This window comes from Anguilla anguilla, chromosome 13, assembly GCF_013347855.1.
Source record: "Anguilla anguilla isolate fAngAng1 chromosome 13, fAngAng1.pri, whole genome shotgun sequence".
In the NCBI taxonomy this organism is placed as follows: Eukaryota; Metazoa; Chordata; class Actinopteri; order Anguilliformes; family Anguillidae; genus Anguilla; species Anguilla anguilla.
The window spans coordinates 4,207,846-4,228,848 of NC_049213.1; the positions used below are offsets into that span (position 1 = coordinate 4,207,846).

General features: G+C 46.6%; 2 protein-coding genes across 3 annotated transcripts; one reads left to right on the forward strand and one right to left on the reverse strand.

Moving 5' to 3' along the window:
• Positions 1-8,643: 8,643 nt before the first annotated feature.
• LOC118210952 (cell division cycle-associated protein 7-like) lies at positions 8,644-15,016 on the reverse strand. Its single transcript, XM_035387497.1, has 9 exons — positions 14,912-15,016; positions 14,668-14,799; positions 13,985-14,263; positions 12,480-12,563; positions 11,240-11,386; positions 10,648-10,791; positions 10,035-10,184; positions 9,058-9,194; positions 8,644-8,775 (listed from the first exon to the last, which is right to left on the reverse strand). Exons 1-9 carry the CDS (start codon positions 14,918-14,920, stop codon positions 8,736-8,738), a joined length of 1,122 nt encoding a protein of 373 aa, XP_035243388.1. The 5' UTR covers positions 14,921-15,016; the 3' UTR covers positions 8,644-8,735.
• Positions 15,017-15,117: 101 nt separating this feature from the next.
• Positions 15,118-20,582, forward strand: prr13 (proline rich 13). Of its 2 annotated transcripts, none has more exons than XM_035387505.1 (4): positions 15,118-15,333; positions 17,573-17,638; positions 17,882-18,384; positions 19,387-20,582. In XM_035387505.1, the coding sequence occupies exons 2-4, from the start codon at positions 17,623-17,625 to the stop codon at positions 19,432-19,434; spliced, it is 567 nt and encodes a 188-aa protein (XP_035243396.1). In that variant the 5' UTR covers positions 15,118-15,333; positions 17,573-17,622; the 3' UTR covers positions 19,435-20,582. The 2 variants fall into 2 exon arrangements, with proteins under 2 accessions (XP_035243396.1, XP_035243395.1); XM_035387504.1 differs by lacking the exon at positions 15,118-15,333 and adding an exon at positions 16,591-17,011.
• Positions 20,583-21,003: the final 421 nt, after the last annotated feature.

Below are 21,003 nucleotides of genomic sequence, written 5' to 3' on the forward strand. Positions count from 1 at the left end.
AAGATCTGTTGGTATGCAAACTTTTAACGTAACATTTAAAATGTACCTTTTTATACACTTTTTATTCCGATTCAGCTGTTTCAACAGAAGGATGTGTATATTATAATAAGGGCTATCAAATTGGAAGGGGCGGGGGGTGTTTGGGGTGGGGGGGGGGGGAGGGGTGAAGGTCTAAAAAACGCTGTACATTACAACTATCATTTGAAGTACCTAATTGGAGAATAACATTCTAGGTTCTTTGGGCTTAAAGTGGATAATTTGAATATTAAAACCAGGGACAGTACCTGGTTTGTGTATGAACCCTTTTCAGAGTTGAACCTGTGTGTTATTAAAGGCCACAGTCTTTATTAATCTTTTCATTTTATATGGAGGGGTTGGGCTTGTATTTGTGAATACTACTACAGATGCCAACAGCTGGATTAAAAGCCTACATAAAGGGATCAGCAGTGTCAGTGTGTGTGTGTGAGATCTGCAGTAGTGTGTGTGCGTGTGGGATCTGCAGTAGTTTGTGCATTTGGGATCTGCTGGAGCATGTGTGTGTGTGGGATCTGCAGTAGCCTATGTGCGTGTGTGGGATCTGCAGTATCCTGTGTGTGTGTGGGATCTAAAGTAGCCGTAGCCTGTGTGTGTGTGGGTGATCTAAAGTAGCCTGTGTGTGTGTTGGATCTACTGCGACGTGTGTGTGTGTGGGATCTGCAGTAGCCTGTGTGCGTGTGTGGAATCTAAAGTAGCCTGTGTGTGTGTGTGTGTGTCGGGGGGCTGGGTGTGCGTGATCTGAAGCGATGCCGTTGCAGCCCTACACTTCCTCCCTGCATGTCCCCAGCTTCCTGTGGAACCACCTGCTGAATCGCTGCCCCAGTTAACACCTCCAGGAGGAAGCGACGGGGAGAGCCGCCCCTGGTAACTCTCTGAGGGGAGGGGTTCTGCTGCGGGGGTTCCTTTGGCACCCCCAAACTTACAGCGAGCTGGCCATTTCTTCCATTTGGGAGTTGTTCTGTGGCATTGTTTTGCTCCAGGTAACTTTGGGGCATTGCACCAAATGAAGCAGTTTGGTTTGCTTGTTGGGGATTTGCTGTGCTTAACACCATCCTCAGTAATTGGCACTTGTGTCCAAAATGTATTATTTTAACAGTTTTTCAGTATACGTATGTTAATTACTATTATTTTTTAATTCATTATGTTTATGAGAATTGAGAATTAAGCAGACCATTTAAAGCATATTAAGCTTGTGTTCAAACGTAATGTAATGGCTAGGCCTTGTTGAGTATGCATACTGAAACTGGTATTTGTCACACAGTAAGAGTGTGTGGAAGACACAGTAAATAGGTTTAGCAGGTAACAGGAAAGCTTCTGGAAAGGTAGAAAGGTGAGATTATGCATCTACACCCAGGGTGCCAACTTCTGCTCTTAATCATTTCATTGGCTCCATCTTGAGCTGATATTTATATAAACACCAGCTACAGCAGCAGACGTCAAGTGTATCCTAAAGATTTTGCTCTGCTCCATTAGATGAATGAACGTAGTTCATAGAATTGTCAGAAAACTACAACTAATGTTATTGGTTGGAGCAAAAACCAGCATGCAGACCGGCTCTCTAGGACCTGAGTTACGCACACCTGATCTACACAAGGAAGAAAGGATGCGGTCGGATTGGCAGCACACACATTTCTCTGGGTCTGTGGGGTAACTGAACTATAACAGTGTCCACTGTGCGTTTCATACTATTTTCAATTCATACAGAGTTTTTGTAGATGAAGGATATTTAATCTATTTGGCAGCCTGTCTGCTGGTATAGGGGCATTCTGGGGTTTGTAGTCCAAAGGAAGAAAATCCATGTGTAGCAACGCCGAAGTAGTTTCTACAATATCGATATGCAGAAGGATCATGTTAGAATGGTTTTATTATTGTGAATAAATACTGTAAAATGAATCTGTTCTTATGCACAGCCTGGAAACAACACGTCTTGTAGAAGTTACTTCACAGGTCCAAATGCCTATACCTGTCATTGTAAACTTGTATAAATGTGTAAAACATTCTTAACATGCAAAAATTATCTTGGACAATTGAAATGCAATATAACTGATCTATCATAAAAGCGAAAGTGAACTGTTTAACAAGCTATACAATATGCTAATTGGCATAAATATCCATTAAAATGTCTAGATTTCAAGAAAAAAAACACCTGCATTTGTGTGGTGCATTGGTCACAGTTACTCTAAAAGTGAGAAACCGCCCTGGTGTCCAGTCTCTCCTGCAGCGCCTCAGGTGTTCAGTCTCTCCTGCAGCGCCTCAGGTGTTCAGTCTCTCCTGCAGCGCCTCAGGTGTTCAGTCTCTCCTGCAGCGCCTCAGGTGTTCAGTCTGTCCTGCAGCCTGGCTGGTGTTCAGTCTGTTCTGCAGCGTGGCTGGTGTCCAGTCTCTCCTGCAGCGCCTCAGGTGTTCAGTCTGTCCTGCAGCCTGGCTGGTGTTCAGTCTGTCCTGCAGCCCAGCTGGTGTTCAGTCTGTTCTGCAGCGTGGCTGGTGTCCAGTCTCTCCTGCAGCGCCTCAGGTGTTCAGTCTGTCCTGCAGCCCGGCTGGTGTTCAGTCTCTCCTGCAGCCCGGCTGGTGCTCAGTCTCTCCTGCAGCCCGGCTGGTGTTCAGTCTGTTCTGCAGCCCGGCTGGTGTTCAGTCTGTCCTGCAGCCCAGCTGGTGTTCAGTCTCTTCTGCAGCCCGGCTGGTGTCCAGTCTGTTCTGCAGCCCGGCTGGTGTTCAGTCTCTTCTGCAGCCCGGCTGGTGTCCAGTCTGTTCTGCAGCTCGGCTGGTGTTCAGTCTCTTCTGCAGCCCGGCTGGTGTTCAGTCTCTTCTGCAGCCCAGCTGATGTTCAGTCTCTCCTGGTTCTCATGCATGGGGAGCTGCATGGTTTCCCTGTTGCAGGTGAGATTAGATTCCCCCAGTGCTGACGTACTGGGCCAAGAGTAGATCCCCCTCCTGAATCTGACCATGCTGTCCCAGGGCCAGCAGCCCCATAGGGCGGACACCCCACAGGGATCCAGCCCATACTCATCCCCCCACAGGGATCCAGCCCATACTCATCCCCCCACAGGGATCCAGCCCATACACAGCCCACCACAGGGATCCAGCCCATACTCAACCCCCCACAGAGATCCAGCCCATACTCATCCCCCCACAGGGATCCAGCCCATACACAGCCCACCACAGGGATCCAGCCCATACTCAACCCCCCACAGAGATCCAGCCCATACTCATCCCCCCACAGGGATCCAGCTCATACTCAACCCCCCACAGGGATCCAGCCCATACTCATCCCCCCACAGGGATCCAGCCCATACTCATCCCCCCACAGGGATCCAGCTCATACTCATCCCCCCACAGGGATCCAGCCCATACTCAACCCCCCACAGGGATCCAGCTCATACTCATCCCCCCACAGGGATCCAGCCCATACTCAACCCCCCACAGGGATCCAGCTCATACTCAACCCCCCACAGGGATCCAGCCCATACTCAACCCCCCACAGAGATCCGGCCCATACTCAACCCCCCACAGGGATCCAGCTCATACTCAACCCCCCACAGGGATCCAGCTCATACTCATCCCCCCACAGGGATCCAGCTCATACTCAACCCCCCACAGGGATCCAGCTCATACTCAACCCCCCACAGGGATCCAGCCCATACTCAACCCCCCACAGGGATCCAGCTCATACTCAACCCCCCACAGGGATCCAGCCCATACTCAACGCCCCACAGGGATCCAGCCCATACTCAACCCCCCACAGGGATCCAGCCCCTACTCATCCCCCCACAGGGATCCAGCCCATACTCAGCCCACTACAGGGATCCAGCTCATACTCCACCCCACAGGGATCCAACCCATACTCAACCCACCGCCACGCAACCATCCCTACCCCTGCCAGAACTGCAGAACCACTCACCATTTTCTACCATGAACTGAAGACCCGTCTCTTCAGAGAGTGCCTGAACTAAGAGCTTCCATACTATGCACTTACCCTCAGTAAAATTACACCACCCCCAGCCCTTCCCTGAAAAACAGTCTTATCGCCATTTCCCATTTGCATGGACAGTAATTTGTCTTGAGTTTTTACTTGCAAAACATGTGAGAATGGGTCAGCCAACAGCATCCCTGGGGAGGAGCGGTACAGAGTCCCTGGGGAGGAGCGGGAGAATGCATCTTCTGCTGGAGGTCAGAGCAGGTGTGTGTGCTCCTCAGGATGAGAGCGTCTGCTCAACGATGTAAATGTGACGACCGGTTTCGGTCTGAAATGACCCTTTCAGACGGACGTGGATCCACAGGGAGAAGCTACACTGGAGCGCTTCAAGAAGAACATTATAAAAGTGCTGGAGTGGCCCAGTTAGAGTCCTGACATCAACCCTGTGGAATAAAATGTGGCGCACAGCATGAAAATTGTTCTTAGGGCCACCAGTTTATCAAAAGGTTTCTGTCACCTGCAATTCAGTCATCCCGCCACAAGCCAGCAGTAGAGGTTACTTGTCAGTGAATTGACACTTCGCCATAATCGACACCAATTGCCAATAAGCACCAACAATGCTCGACAGCAATGCTCTTGCACTGTCAGCTACTGCATTCAGTGCATAGAAACATAGAAATTTTTTCCATGTTGGTTGGTGACATTTATTTATTTATTTGTTCTACTTTTTTCTAAGCAATAGGAAGTAAACTGTAAAACTACAATTAGCTTACCTACCAATAATGGTGAAATAAGTCAACTAGAAGGGTTGGATATTGGGGGGGCAGGGGGGCATTGCCCCTCAAATTTTTCCTCTGCCCCACCAAACTTCACGGATAACTGCAGCTACATGAAAACTGTTTGTTCATGCATGGTTAGGCATTTTTGAACTTTGAAGTTCAGCAAACCAGCTGAGGAAGAGAGAAAAGAGGACTCCTAGTGTCAGCTAAGCATATCAAAATGCCTTATAAACCTTTTGCACCACTAGAAAAATAGGTCCTGACTGAACTACGCCACCTTCTGTTTGAGTAGAAGGAACTCAACATTAAGTAGAGGGGAATTCTGCTTTGCTCAAATAGAAACTCATTTAAAGAGTGTTGCTATAATAACCAAAACACAGGTTGAAGAATACCAGTTGAGGCCTGATTTATGAAAATACAAAAATGATCTTTATTACAAGTTGCTCAAAATTTCGATGTAAGAACTTTTTATTTTACTAATTAAAACAAGATGGGTTTGAAGACTGCGCGCTGGAGAGCGGCATGGCCACTGCCAAGCTCCGCCTCCAACCACGGGCGTCTAAAGGGGAGAGACTGAAGTGGGCAGAGAGAGAAAAAATCCACGCCGCACACCGAACGGAGGGAAGATGACACTCGTCCGAAGCCGAGACCGCAGGTGAGAGGGGTACACCCACGAGGCGGGCGGCACTCGAATTACCACCAGAGATGCCGAAATCACTTTTCCCCCGAACTGGGTGGAACACCGGGCGCGGAACAACCAACCCTCTCGCTATAAAGTTCACAATTGCTTTTAGACAATCCCCTTTTTGAACAGCCATGGAACAGCGCATAACTAGGAAAACAGTGACCGATGCACCTGGGGCGGGGCACGCCAGATGCACTCGCGCTTCACAATGCCGTCTCGCATATCGGCACGCATTAGTTCACCTGCGGGATTCAAACTTTTCACAATGCCCTCTCATGCATCGGCACGCATTGGTTCACTCGAGGTATTCAAACGTCAGAAATGTCTCCAAATCAACATAGCTCAGGAGGTAAGACCGATTGTCTGGCAGTCGGAGGGTTGCCAGTTCAAACCCTGCCCTGGGCGTGTCGAAGTGTCCTTGAGCAAGACACCTTACCCCTAACCCCTATCTGCTCTGGCGAATGAGAGGCATCAATTGTAAAGTGCTGTGGATAAAAGCGCTATATAAATGCAGTCCATTTACCATTTACCATCAAAGAATTGCTCCAGAAAGTGCCCAGGCCCCAGCAACAGCAGTGTTTGGTCTCGCAAACCAAAAGACAAAGGGTTTAAGAAACATGTTCCCAGTTGCTCATTCACCCATTCACACCTGTAGATGATCTCACTAATTAGTGTAATTGAGAATGGAATCAGTGGGCCTGTACAGATTAATTCAAATGAAAATGCAAGGTTTAAACTGATTATACATCACAACCAATTGTGCAAGTCTCCTCTGTTGTTCTTTGGCAGTTCACTGAATCCCCTCTGCCAAAGAACACGTTCAGTGTGAGGTGCATCTCTCTGGAACAGAACAGAAAAGCATCATTTTACCTTCTGCACATTTTTTGGAACAGTTTTTCCACCTCTGTCCCTGTGCCTTGTTTGCAGGCTAATAATTTGCAATCTGCTACTTTTGACCACTCCTTAGAAGTGCTGTTGAGTGCAACATTTTGCTGGGGCAAATTGCTTGAAAATCTTTTTGATGGCCCTCACAAATTTCAGCCGCTGGAAAATTGCTGTCCAAATGTCACGGCTGACTGCAAGCACTGCACGCTAAACAAGCTGCATCTGGCATGAAGCCTTCCAAGGGTTCATTTAATATATATATATATATATATATATATATATCCTTTATTTAACCAGGTAAAAGTCTCATTGAGATTAAAATCTCTTTTTCAAGAGTGACCTGGCCAAGAGAGCAGCATAAACATTGTTACAACAAAAAACAGTACAAACAGACGGATACAACTGCCACACACTACAAACGAGTATCCAGTTAATATGCAATACAAGGCCAAGGACAAAAATCCAGTTATGATGCATAAACAGGTGCAATTTTATAAAACAATTTCAATGAAAATTTAGGAGCAATCACATTGACCAAGAGTACTATTTTCACAATCCTTTAAAATTGACTTAAATTCCCCCATGGTAATCAGTTCTGACAATTTCAGGTCCTTCTGTACCTTATTCCAGGAAGAGGGGGCAGTGTATTTAAAAGCTTGTTTGCCTAATTCTGTTCTAACTCTGGGGACCAACATCTGTAGAATATCGTGAGAGCGCAGGCCATATTGATTTTGGTTTTGACACATGTATGTACACAGATGAGGAGGAGCCAGCCCAAGGAGAGATTTATATACTAAAGCCAACCAATGTGAAAGTCTGTGGACATACAGAGATGGCTACTTAGCAGCAGCGTACAGAGTACAATGGTGTACAAGATTGCCACAGCCAGTAATTAAACGTAAGGCACAGTGGTATACAGTATCCAACTTCTTTAGGCACTGGTCAGGTGCATTTGGGTTCATTTAATGCCTTCCAGCGCGTGCCTTGCATTATCTGAGCAGAATGCAGTTACTCTGCTGAAGCGATCCTCGAAGCTCAGCGGGCATCGTTTGAGTCGGTCTGCAAGACGCGGCTCTGTGCTGTGATTTACAGCCTCGAGGCACACGGTCGGCAGAGTAGCTTCTGAATGGGACGCAGTTTATTGTCCCGGCAAAGCAACCAATCAGACGCGCAAAGCATAATTGTCTGTGCCATCTGTTGACTCTTCTGTCGCCGCAGACATGCGCTCGGCTGGTCCGACCAGCTCCTGCTTCTTTTGTGAGTGGCAGTCAGCATTGTGCCGGATGCTGTATCACAGAGGGAATATCCCAGCCGTTTCTTACACGCATCACGTAGGAGAATTTCCCGTTTCCAGAAACATGCCAAATCTCGACACGGCATCTGTCCAGTTTTCCCCTGACAGAGGATCCTCCATCATTGTTTATTTTTAGATGGTGAGTAATGTTTGTTTTTTGCCAGTTGTTTTGGTGCCTCTGGATTTGCTGGATGTGTGTAAATAGTCTCTGTTGACATGCAGTGTTCCAGGAAGGTGCTGTTACACCCGGTTGCTTGAAGATTTCATTCCATCTACGTCATGTTCCGTCCTTTCAGCCATTGTGTCACATCAACGAACCACCTGAATAATAGACAACTGGTCCCCTATTACAGAATTAGGTGATTCCAACAGTCCACTGTAGACAGTGACCCCAAAACTGGTGATTCCAACAGTCCACTGCAGACAATGACCCCAAAACTGGTGATTCCAACAGTCCACTGCAAACAGTGACCCCAAAACTGGTGATTCCAACAGTCCACTGCAAACAGTGACCCCAAAGCTGGTCCATGCATCAGGTGCACACGTCAAAGCACTCATGTTCCCCTACACAGAAGAACGAGCAGGAAGTGTGCGTGTACTGCAGCTATTCACTGAAAGGAAAACGTTCTGTCCAGGAACATACAAACTAATGAACTTCCAAAATGTAATCTAGAATATATTTGGCTAATGAAACTGAAGTAATCAGAATTGTATAAGGATCTGTTGTAATTTCATCAGATTACTTTCGTATTGCTATGTGCTGAGTTCTGGGTCCTGAAGTGGGAAGTGGGAAATGAAAGTGTATTTCACCGTTGTGTACATTAGGACATTTCTACGTGACCTGCAGTAGTAAGATGTCACCACTTCCTCAGGCCTGGGACCCTGGTGCAGTCAGACCAATTAATGGGTCCTGGGTCAGTGTAGTGTTGAGAGAGGTCAAAGTTTGATTATTCATTGTCCACTTGATTTGTGGAAGCCCTGGACGTTTTGCTTTGAAGAGTCAGACCAAAGATGCACATATTTAATAAGTCATATTTATTTAAATGGCTTGAAAGCAGGTATTTAAAAAAAATAAATAAAAAAGAACAGTGCCACCAGCTGGTCAGAAAGGGGAGGTGCAGGTTCTCCATAACTCTTCAGCTTCAGTTACTCGTCCTCATCTTCAGTTTTCAGTTTTTGACGAAGACTGTTGAGGAAATTCAGCAGAGGATTATAATAAATACAGCTGAAGCAAACATTACAAACAACATGAGGAGCAGGCAGATTCTTACTCATATCCCCCCCTACCCCCAAAAACCCTCCCTGGCCAATCAAACATCTCAGCATCAACCCCCCCCCCAAACCCCCCCTGTGCCCAATCAAATGCCTCTCAGCATCAACCCCCCTCCCCGCCGAATCAAACGCCTCACTCAGTATCAAACCCCTTCCCCAAAACCCCTCCCTGCCCAATCAACGCCCCTAACCGCACCTGCTGAGGTAGGAGTGGACGTCGGAGAAGCCGTGGTACTGCGCCAGCGGGAACAGGATCCCCGTCGGGCAGCGCCCGTCCCGCTGGCGGCAGAAGCTGCAGTTGCAGATCCCGCGGCAGGGCGGGCAGCGCCAGGCCTGCGAGGAGGGCAAGCGGACCAATCAGGACGCATCGATACGGCGCATCGGCGAATGAGCCGTAGGGCACAGTGACCAGCAGACACAGCAGCCCTCCAGGACTAGTCTGAAACCCCTGCTTTAAGGAACATGCACGACCTGGTGACCCCTGTAGAAATCCAATCAATTCAGTGGGAGCGCATCTATAGCCACTAGAAACGTGTCAGATGTGCACTTGAAATACTTTGAGAATGCAAGCTTGACACTCGAGAGATGACTGATACAATGAGTAAATAGCAGGTGCAGATTTAATACACTGACACTAAACATTTGGTGATTTAGCATCTGCTGCTATCCAGAGTGACTTATTTTCACATACTGCAGGATACCCTGAACGGCTTCAGTAACGCAAGCGTCTCACTCTCGAGTACGATGTACAATTTCCTCCAAAACGTGGCGATTTGCTGTGTAGCCAAAATGCTTTGTGTGTGATTAAGTCACTGAACAAAGGGGAGAGGTGGCTGTTTGGAGGGATGCCAGTTTTCCTGCTTAATCAGCAGATCGATTTATAACCTCATGTGACCCTAAACATCTCACCCAGAGGTGGAGGGTCTGCTAGCCACGAACACTTGGCATCAAGGCTTTAGCGCTGACACAGAGGACCAGGGGAGGACGTCCACCAACAAAGCCAACCCCAAAGACAATTAGTGTCTGAAAATAATTCACTAATCCAGGGGTTAGGGTTACTTCTGGAAAAAGTGCAACTGAAGAGGTGGTTTCCATGTCGATACAGAGGTGTGAAACAAACGTGGTTGACATCAGACGGTTGCGTTCAGAGACGGCGTTCGGTCGAGATCTCACGGGGTCGAGCAGGGCGGTCCGGACGTCCTCTCCGTAGCGGTTCCTCAGGCACGGCCCGCAGAACTGGCCCTGGATCCCTCGGCAACCCTCGTCACGGCAACAGGTCTTCGTATCCACGGTTTTCTGTCGGCACTGGTGGCACGTGGAGCCCTGTGGACGAGCGGGCTCTTAAGCTCCGAGCCATCGAGGAAATTTAAACAGTACAGCTGCAGCGGCTTAAACGAGAAGGTACGTTCTGTCAGAATGTACCGAAGTCCTTCGGACTAAAGGGGCTGGACTTGATCAAATGTCAGATGGTATAAATGAATCCCACTCAAATCACTAACCTCAGGGACTCACAACTGCTGGTTTTCCCACCCTCCCTTTACCTGGGAGTCAGGCGTGAAAACAGTCCGACCAATCAGTAGCACTAATAGTTTGGTTAATTCCCTGAGAGAAAAATCCAGGGCTGGATTTGGATTCTGGGGCCAGATTTGGGTATCCATGGTATAAATGACTGGGCTGGTTAAATGAGTAAGAGCAGAAGCAGGGAGTGGAACCCCAGCCCAGGGCTCACTGTGCCCCCCCCCCCCCCCGGATCCGCAGAACCCCCCCGGGTCCGTTGGGGACTCACAGTGGCGCTGTTGTACACTTTGCCAACCAGGCTGTCGGCCACCAGCTCCAGCTCCTCCTGGGTCACGTCCTCCACGGGCCGCACCACGTGGGGCCTGCTCGGATTGGGCCGCGGGCTGCCACGGCGACGGGGGGCCCGCCGCACCTGGAAGAAAAAGACATCTTGCGCATCTCACAGATCACACGCATCTCACAGATCACACGCATCTCACAGATCACTCACAGATCACACGCATCTCACAGATCACTCACAGATCACACGCATCTCACAGATCACTCACAGATCACACGCATCTCACAGATCACTCACAGATCACGTGCATCTCACAGATCACTCACAGATCACGTGCATCTCACATATCACTCACAGATCATGTGCATCTCAGATCACTCACAGATCACGTGCATCTCAGATCACATGCATCTCACAGATCACACAGCCCGGACTCAAATACAAATCTTAACCACTTCCACTCTTTAGATCACCATTACTCAAATCATGGCCCTTGAGGTCAAAAGACTTCTGGTTTTCCAGGGCTGGATTTGAGGTCCAGATTTGAGTGTCTAGGCCCACCCCACCCCCACCCCCCAACCTCCAGCAGTTCCTCCTCCAGGCTCATCTCCAGCTCCTCGTCTTTAATGGGGTCCACACACCCCCCCATGGAGCGGGTGTGCCTTCGTGAGGTCCTCTCAGGGTTCCGCCGGCTCTCACTGGGGGCCAGGGAGGTCCGAGGAGCGCGCTGAGCCGAAAAAACGTGCTGAAGTCATCAATGAGCCAGCCCCTTACCGACCTACTCACGTATTAATGAGCCAGCCCCTTACTCAGCTATCAATGAGCCAGCCCCTTATCGACCTACTCACGTATTAATGAGCCAGCCCCTTACTCACCTATCAATGAGCCAGCCCCTTATCGACCTACTCGCCTATCAATGAGCCAGCCCCTTTCTCGCCTATCAATGAGCCAGCCCCTTACTCGCCTATCAATGAGCCAGCCCCTTACCGACCTACTCGCCTATCAATGAGCCAGCCCCTTACTCGCCTATCAATGAGCCAGCCCCTTACTCGCCTATCAATGAGCCAGCCCCTTACTCGCCTATCAATGAGCCAGCCCCTTAATGAACTACTCACTTATCAATGAGCCAGCCCCTTACTCGCCTATCAATGAGCCAGCCCCTTACTCGCCTATCAATGAGCCAGCCCCTTACTCGCCTATCAATGAGCCAGCCCCTTACTCGCCTATCAATGAGCCAGCCCCTTACTCACCTATCAATGAGCCAGCCCCTTAATGAACTACTCACTTATCAATGAGCCAGCCCCTTACTCGCCTATCAATGAGCCAGCCCCTTAATCGCCTATCAATGAGCCAGCCCCTTACTCGCCTATCAATGAGCCAGCCCCTTACTCGCCTATCAATGAGCCAGCCCCTTACTCACCTATCAATGAGCCAGCCCCTTACTCGCCTATCAATGAGCCAGCCCCTTACTCACCTATCAATGAGCCAGCCCCTTACTCACCTATCAATGAGCCAGCCCCTTACTCACCTATCAATGAGCCAGCCCCTTACTCACCTATCAATGAGCCAGCCCCTTAATGAACTACTCACCTATTAATGAGCCAGCCCGTTACCAGCAGCTACTCGCTTATTAATGATCCAGACCCTTACCAACAAGCTACTCATTCAATGAACCAAGCCCTTACCAACGAGCCACTCACTTCTTACAACTCCTTTATTAGGCTAAGCCACAAAAAAGCAAACAGAAAATTTCACCACAGGTTCCAGAACAGAGGGAATTCTCATATTCAGCAGGACGTGGGGACTGAATAAATACTCACAGCATTCGGACGCTTCTGCCGGCCTCCCGGAGTCTTCAGTAGCGAATCAGGCATCTTCTGCAGGTCGGCCATTAGCTGGGCCAACTGTGAAACCACAATCCCAGAAACACACAGTTAGCACCGCTGTCCAATAATACAACTGTGAAACCATAATCCCAGAAACACAGTTAGCACTGCTGTCCAATAATACAACTGTGAAACCGTAATCCCAGAAACACAGTTAGCACCGCTGTACAATGATACTGTGGACCCATAATCCCAGAAACACAGTTAGCACCGCTGTTCAATGATACTGTGGACCCATAATCCCAGAAACACAGTTAGCACCGCTGTTCAATGATACTGTGAAACCATAATCCCAGAAACACAGTTAGCACCGCTGACCACAGACACAGCTGAGAAAAAAGCAACACACTTTTGAAAATACTGCTAAATTACCACCAAAGCGCACATCTTAAGCAAATCATTTCTATATGTAGAGCTATAGATAGGGCCTTGAGTTTTTCCTGACTTTCTAATTTTATATTTTTTAATATATAAAAATGTAAACATCCATAAACCAACACCAAGAGGGCAATAGAGGACTAAATCATAGGACTGAATGCTAATCATCTCAATCATTCTATAAGCACATGGGTGTTCAAGCTTACACTACAGGGCCAAAGGTATGTGGACACCTGACGTCCAACATCTTATCCAAAATTATGGGCATTAATATAGAGTTGGTCCACCGTTTGCTGCTATAACAGATACTCTTCTGGAAAGGCTTTATACTAGATGTTAGAGCATTGCAGCAAGGGTTTACTTCCATTCAGCCAGAAGAGCATTAGTGAGGTCAGGCACTGAATTGGCAATTAGGCCTGGCTTGCTGTTGGCTTTCCAATTGATCCTGAAGGTGTTGGATGGGGTTGAGTTCAGGGCTCTGTGCAGGTCAATCAAGTTCTTCCACACCGTTCTCGACAAAACCATTTCTATATGAACCTCAATGTGTGCACAGGGGCTTTCTTATTCTCAAACAGGAAAGGGCCTTCCCCAAACTGTTGGGGAAGCACAGAATCATCTAGAATGTGATTGCATGCTATAGCATTAAGAGGAACGATTGCCTTCACAGGAACGAAGGGGCCTAGCCCAAACCATGAAAAACAGCCCCAGACCAAGGGGTGTCCAGATACACTATGTGACCAGAAGTATCTGCAAAGGGCTGGTGTGGTGTAGGTTATTGTTCTAGGTCTCTGTCCACCTCTGCTCACCACTGAGGACTGCAATTACAGTGCCAACAGTGACATCTTGAGGATAAGGACTGGAGTACAGGTTAAAAGTTTCCTAGGTCATGCTCAGGAAATAAACTCATGACCCTGGCTACAGGGTGTACAGTCTATGGAACTGAAGTACACAGTACAACTCAACAACACTGGCTCATTCAAAAACCTTCAGCAGCAAATGAGTCGATATAGCTTTGGGCGGTCCACATTCGAGGCCTTTAAAAGTCTCATTACCCCTCTCACCATGGCTTTGTTGGATTTGATGTTCAATGCCCTCTTCTCCAGAAACGATTGGGGGAAGTCATTCTCAGAGTCAGAGTTGGATGGCAGTGTCGGTTGGATAAGAGGAATGTCATTTCCTCCTTCTGATTCCTTCTCCTTTTTAGCATCTCTCGGTTTGGTCTCCTCCCGTTGGTTGGCGCGGGTTCGAGGGCGAAGGGCCACTCTCAGCGTGAAACGCTGGCTTGGCGGTGGTGATTGTTTTGGAGGGGAGTCCTCGGAGCAGTCGTCACTGTCCAAGCACTGAAGGAAAGAATAAAAGCATTAACAAGCGCACGCGCACACACATTAAGGGACCGCAAAGTGTAATGCCGAATTGAAATTGAAGCCATGGTTGTTTGCTCAATAATTATATAATTACATGGAATAAATACATCCCCAGTCCTGGTCCTGGGGACCCTCAAGGTCTGCTGTCGCTTTCGGTTTACCCCCACCAATTTTGAATACTAGTTCAGTAGAGTAAACTGTGCAGTTAAATGCTAATAGAGAACCTACGCTAAAGGCGTTGAGCAACAACAAAACTTGCGCACCAGTTTTTTTTGCGTGATTTATAACTGACGCGAGGCCCAGTCACCTGTGCTTCGGTCGTTACTCTTAACACATAGTGAAACCCGCGGAGCTCAAGGATGTGAAAGTATATACTCAACCTTATCATTGTCGAGATCACTAATTTCATCGTCGCAAAATCCATGAAAAGTTCTGTCTTTTTCATTGTCTGAGTCTTCAGCGAAAATATCAGACAGCTGTCTCGAAAGTGAAGACAGCTCCAGGTGACCTTCCTGAAAATGGAAAATTACAGAGATGCCAAACATGCAGGCTCTCTACAAATACTCAATCGGATCCACAATACAAAAACCATAAACGTTTATATTGTGGCGAAATAAACTTTACCTTTTCCATGATATTCTAGCCCGCAGCTCACCGTTGCTCACTTCGTAACTTTCTGAAACAGCTTTCCCAATCAATTGCCTGTGCTTTTATTGGATTCATGCACAGGCGTTTGTAATTGAATTGCCCCCATGTGGTCAACGAAACTGCGCTCCGTGCTCTTATACGTTCGTCCTTGGAGAAACTATTCCACCAAACGTCCAAAGCTGCTGTAGAAGACTTAATGAGTTTGTTGGAAAACCCCAGTTTATCGAGCACGAAATGATAAGGCGCATGGACGTCGGCAAATGTGGATATTAACACGTTTGGATTTGCACGTCCGAATGGATTTAATATCATACTATACATTACATTTACTGGACATAAACAACAGTTTAGGAAAAGTTGTTGACTTCTGTCAATCTCAGCGAAGATATCACATTAAGGTAAGCGTTTGAATGCTGCTATTGCCTTGTCAATGACAGCACACAGCGTGCTTGGCAATTATACACATATTTTATATGGCGAACCGCACCTGATGTTTTCAAAATGGATATGACAGAAATCCACATAAGTGAAAGCCTGATGCTAGATGTGCACTTTTTAAAATTTCATTTCAGACTACATTGCACTTGTGGCTCACGATTTATGCTTCAAATGAAGTCTGTGCAACATTTTCTTCCTCTGCCTATAGTTCTCGGATGAAGGCCCTGTATTAGCCTATCTGCCCCCCTAGCGGTAAATTTAGGGTTTTCCAACTACTTCTTGGTTTAAAAAAAGGTGCATAGTGGTCTCTGAACATTTCTCATGGAAAATTCATAAAACAGCGCATCAATAAGATGTATGGTACATGTACAAAGACAAAGTGGATTCATTCTTCAAATATGCACTGATGAGATGATACTTTTTATTCTCAGTTAATAAGTTGAAAGTGTGCTGAAACTGCCCAGACGCGGTCAGATTTTAGTTTGATGGTCCAAATAATATATGACTATGGACTCATCTGTAGTGGGGTAATATCGTTCGATCTTTCTGCTCATTGCATTCATGCTTGCCTTGAATTTTTATAGAATTTTTTTTTTAAAGCTAATTTAAGGGTCGTTCCAGACTCGTGATAATCGTGATCTTAAGGTGTCCCGCCATTTAGCTTTCCGGAGGTTTAATATGAGCCAAGGAGAGCCTGGGTGGAATCTAAAGAACAATTTCTGACAAAACACAACGAACTGACATGTGCATCACTGCTTTTAACAAGCACGGGTTTCAAGAGAAAGAATGCATGTAAAGCAATTCCAACGGGTGCAGGCATCATTTAGTCTACAGAAGATTCTCTGTGACAGTGCAGCAATTTCAGCATCTATTTATCTTGCTGGAAGCGTGGGGGATTATGTGGGCATGTTTATGATAAGTTATAATATTCTACCAAGTTACAACAACGGCAGACTGTATTTGGCTTTTTGGTACATTGGGCTGGTTTTACGTTACTTCTCTTTCGGCGTTGGGCCATTTTTTTTTTTATCACGAAGACGTTACGACCTGGTTATTAGATTCCAACAATGCTTATAGGCTGTACCGCCAGTGAAATGTTATGCAATATGACAGTGATGTAATGGAACAGTACGTGCACTTTTTACGGAAAATTTATAGATGCAGCCCCCTAGTGGAAGTCATTTCTACGGAAACTATTTACTCAGAAAACAGTGCCTCTCTTAGAAAAAATGTTCGACTCGTCGTAACCTAAATAAATAAATAAAATTAGAGACAATGCTTTCCTTTCGAACGTCTTAATTTTACGATGCCACGGAGTGCTTTTTAGACTTCAGTGAGAAGGGAACGGATATGTTGCTCCTTACTGGAACAACTGTGCAGATATGATGAATTTATATAATGAATTTAACATGGCCGACCGAACGACGTGTCCAGGGAACACATCTTTATAAGCGCCCCGAAAATACGCAGTTCACGCGCACAATTGGCGGAAGTTGTTATTCATCGCAGGCCCAGCCCATAGTTCTGTGGCCCGCCCTGAATGGGATGACGTCAATATATTGAGCGCTCTGGATGCGGAAGAAAAACTAGTCATGACACACCTTCTGGTTACAACTTAATTCCTTCATTCCTTCAAAGGTGAGATTCTGGCCCTCGTTTGGGAGACACTGGGGAAAAAATGAACTAACCAAAAAATAACCGGGAGCTGTTAGTGTAAATTATTCTTCCTCATACACATTAAATGCCTGTAATGTAAATGTAATGTAATACACGCACACCTTTCCGAAAAGTAGGCTAACTGTAAACAAAGCAACGTTAGTTAGCATTCGCAGTTGTGTAAATAGTTGCTTGTCGGACAAAACGCTGTCCTCTCATTTGAGCTGTTAGTTTTATTACAAACAAGTAAAATAACTAGAATGCGATTCAGCAGAATGTCTTTTTCATATCTTATTTGTGTATGTCAAAACAGTAAACATGGGAAACAAAGTATTGCCGTGACCGATAGTTTGCGGAACCATGACCGTTGGTTGATGGCTGCCCGATGTAGGTGCGACGATTTTGTGTCGGAGCCAATAGGTTTATTTGAAGCTGAACAGTAATTTTTTTTTTTTAAAGAAGCTGTGTTAGACCTAATCTCTTCATGTACGTCAGTGGAGGTGCTACAATCTTAAATCATTTTCACGTGTTTTTCCTGCTCAGGTGCACTATAGATCTTCGTTTTCCAGTTTGTGACCGGGAAACGACCGGCAATGTGGCCTAACCAAGGTAGATATGCATATTATTTGTAAATTGAATTTTTAAAAATGTGATTATAAGTGTAAAAGTACAGTGTTGTAAATTACGATGGAATCTCATGACAAATGAAGTTGAGAAATCAGATTACGTGCTAATAGACCCCCCCCCCCCCACAAGTCTCTTCAGCAAATCAAAAATGTAAAGAACAAATTACTTTCTGATGACGGACTGATGTATCTCTAATCTGGTTAAGTTACATGTTTGACTACACAGGTCCCCCAATGGGCTATCCTACAGGTCCTCAAATGGGCTTCCCCCCGGGCGCCCCTGCGCCCAACCCAGTCTACCCGCCTGGCCAGATGCCTGCCTGCCCCCCAGGCCCGAATCCTGCATACCCCCCCGGGCAGATTCCTGTCTACCCCCCTGGTGTGAACCCTGCCCTTCCCCCGGGGGGCACGGCCTATCCGGTCCCGGGACAGTACCCGTACCCCATGGGGCCCGGCGCCCCCGGCTTCCCTGGGGGCCACTCACCTCACATGCCCCACGGGGGTAATCACCATTCGGGCCCGTACCCCATGGGGCCCGGTGCCCCCGGCTTCCCTGGGGGCCACTCTCCTCACATGCCCCACGGGGGTAAGCACCACTCGGGCCCGTACCCCATGGCGGGCGGGGTGGCGGGTGTGGGCATGGCCGTGGCTGGCCACAAAATGCACAAGAAGGGGAAGAAGAAGGGGAAGAAGGCCCACAAAACGCCCAAACATGGAAAACATGGCAAGGTGAGGGAGACACAACTACGCTGTGTGCTGTGGGCCGGGAGTGACATCTTACACTACATGCTCACACTACACACTCACACTGCACCCTGCTCACTCACACTACACACTACTCTATGCACACACACACACCTTGGTGTTAACCTCTCGGACGAATGCTCAGAACAGATTGATTATTGAGCCGTTTGCTTTATTATGCCTGCCCCGCCCCGATTGGAAATCTATGCAGTGTGCATTCTTATATGCAGTGTGTGCAGATTTTTATGGTCGGCTGTCAGTAAGATTGCTTCAGAACTGGCACACCTCAGAGAGAACCAGGGTTATAAATGTTGATCTGCTTTTGTTGTACGTTATGTTATTGTACTTGAGGGATGCCAACAGTCCTGTGCTCTTTGTGAGGGGAAATGCGGGAGGTGGGTACTGGTTATTTCTCTAAGTATTTACAAGTTCGGCACACGGTAACCATGTAGAAAACTAAATTTGATCAGTTGTCCAGTTTCTCAGCCGGGAGTTCATATGGGATATCTGGGCTGTTTTGGGATGATAAGCAGACTCACTTGTGCCATGCGTAGTGGAAAGTCCAGGGGTCAAAAAGTAATAGTCTCGTCATGTTTCTTCCTCCCATGAACTCAGCCAGCTGATTTCACCAATCAGTTCTCCCCACTGGGGCTAATTAGCAAATCTAGGTGATTGGAGCAAAATACAGGGGAGGACTTTTAATTTCTGAAACTGGATTTTCCACCTCTGGTCTAACCACTGTCCCTCCCTGTTGAATATGTTTACTGTTGCACCAGTACTAGTTTCTGAGAGAGTATCTAACTCATATTGGATTATCCTCTAGCGATGGCAAAGTTCAAAATTCTGAGTCAGTGTTCTAGAACACTGTTGCTTTCAGTCACCAGCAGTGATTGTGACATCAGCATTAGAATGTTCATTTAAGAGCATTCTAATCACCTATGTGATCTCACACCTTAAAGGGTTAATCCATGCATTTCCCCCCCTCAGCATTCCTCCTCCAGCAGCAGCAGCAGCAGCAGCAGCAGCAGCGACTGACTAATGGCACCGAACCCCAGGCAGACGTCTGACTGCTCATCCTCTCCTGACTGGCTGCCCAGAACCTGCTCATTTAGCATTACAATGACGAGGAAGTATGTTACTGACGTACAGCCTATCGAATACTCTCAAACAAGGCAGTTGAGGATGGTATATTATTGTGGGACAGAAATCGTTTGGCTCTTGTATTAATAATCACATCCTTTGCTGCTTTCCTTTGTGTATTTCAGATTAATTAAAAGGAAATGAAATTAAAATAGTTGATTTTTATAAAATGTTAAATTGGGAATACAGTGGAGTTGGACAATCAATAATTTAGAAGAGTATTCAATATGAGTATTCCGATCGGGTAAAATGGTTCCTGTCACATCAGAAGGAAGTGCTACATTGCAGCAGGAATTTCACTGAAAGGAAAATATGATTAACTTATGAAAAGTGCAACAATAAATAGGGTAACCTTACAGTGACAGGTTTTAAAGTCTTGCTCTCTTATATTTTTACTACTAATAATTAATATTGAAATGTGTAATGCATTTTAGGGACCATGTTTGAAGCTTGTAATATTTCTGTGTATGATGGCTGTTAAGATGAAATGAAATTAAGAACCGTAGCAGCAGAATTTAACTAATCGCAGAGCTATCACCAAATTTATCAAGGCGATATATATATGTGTGCGTGTGCGTGTGCGCGCGCGTGTATACACACAATTTATTATTAGCAAAGCATCATTAATGGATTTTACCTGTTTCAAAATCCAAATATCAGGTGTCTTGGCCATTGGCCAAAAGACAGATAAAGAAGAACGCTCTAATACGGCAAATCACATTGCCCTCGGTGATTTGTACTACTGCAGGGGTGTTTATACTGTGAGAGCATGTGCCTTGCGTAAATATTAGACTTACAACTAAATTTCACTGCATTAATACTTGACACAATTTATAGCGCTACTCCGAGTCCATTCTACGTGGATTGTCTAAAGATATGCACTCTACTGTAAGACGTATAACATACACTGTGGTATACGACGAAAGTTATATCAAAATATGTTTGTTTCCTCTGTACGTTACATAATGTTTATCGTCCTTTGATGTCATATTATAAAGTGGCAACGTGAGTTCCAATAAAAACAAACCTATATACACTGGAAATATTGTTATTGTTTCTTTTCTGAATGGACGAATTGCATGCAAATACACGAATGGAGATGTAAGAACACACTACTTCAATCCCATTTTCGAATAATCGCGGATTAGAATAGCAGTCCTTTCACTGTTGGGCAGCTGCCTTTCAGGATGGTGATGGCAGTGATAGTGTACCCGGCGGTGGTACTTTCCCGTAGCCTATTCAGGATTTGCGAAAAGAGCAGCTCGTACTGGACTGAAATCCGGTACTGGCCACAGCGACCAGTCCACACGAGGCTGTCGCTACTCGCCAGCGAAGCCACGCGCGTTCTCGTTAAGTGGGTCGCTCGCTACATTACCCACGCCACAGTGATTTACGCGAGTCCTGCGCTGAACAAAGATGTGATGTAACAGTGACGTGTTTTCCATTGGCAGGACTGGGCATCTC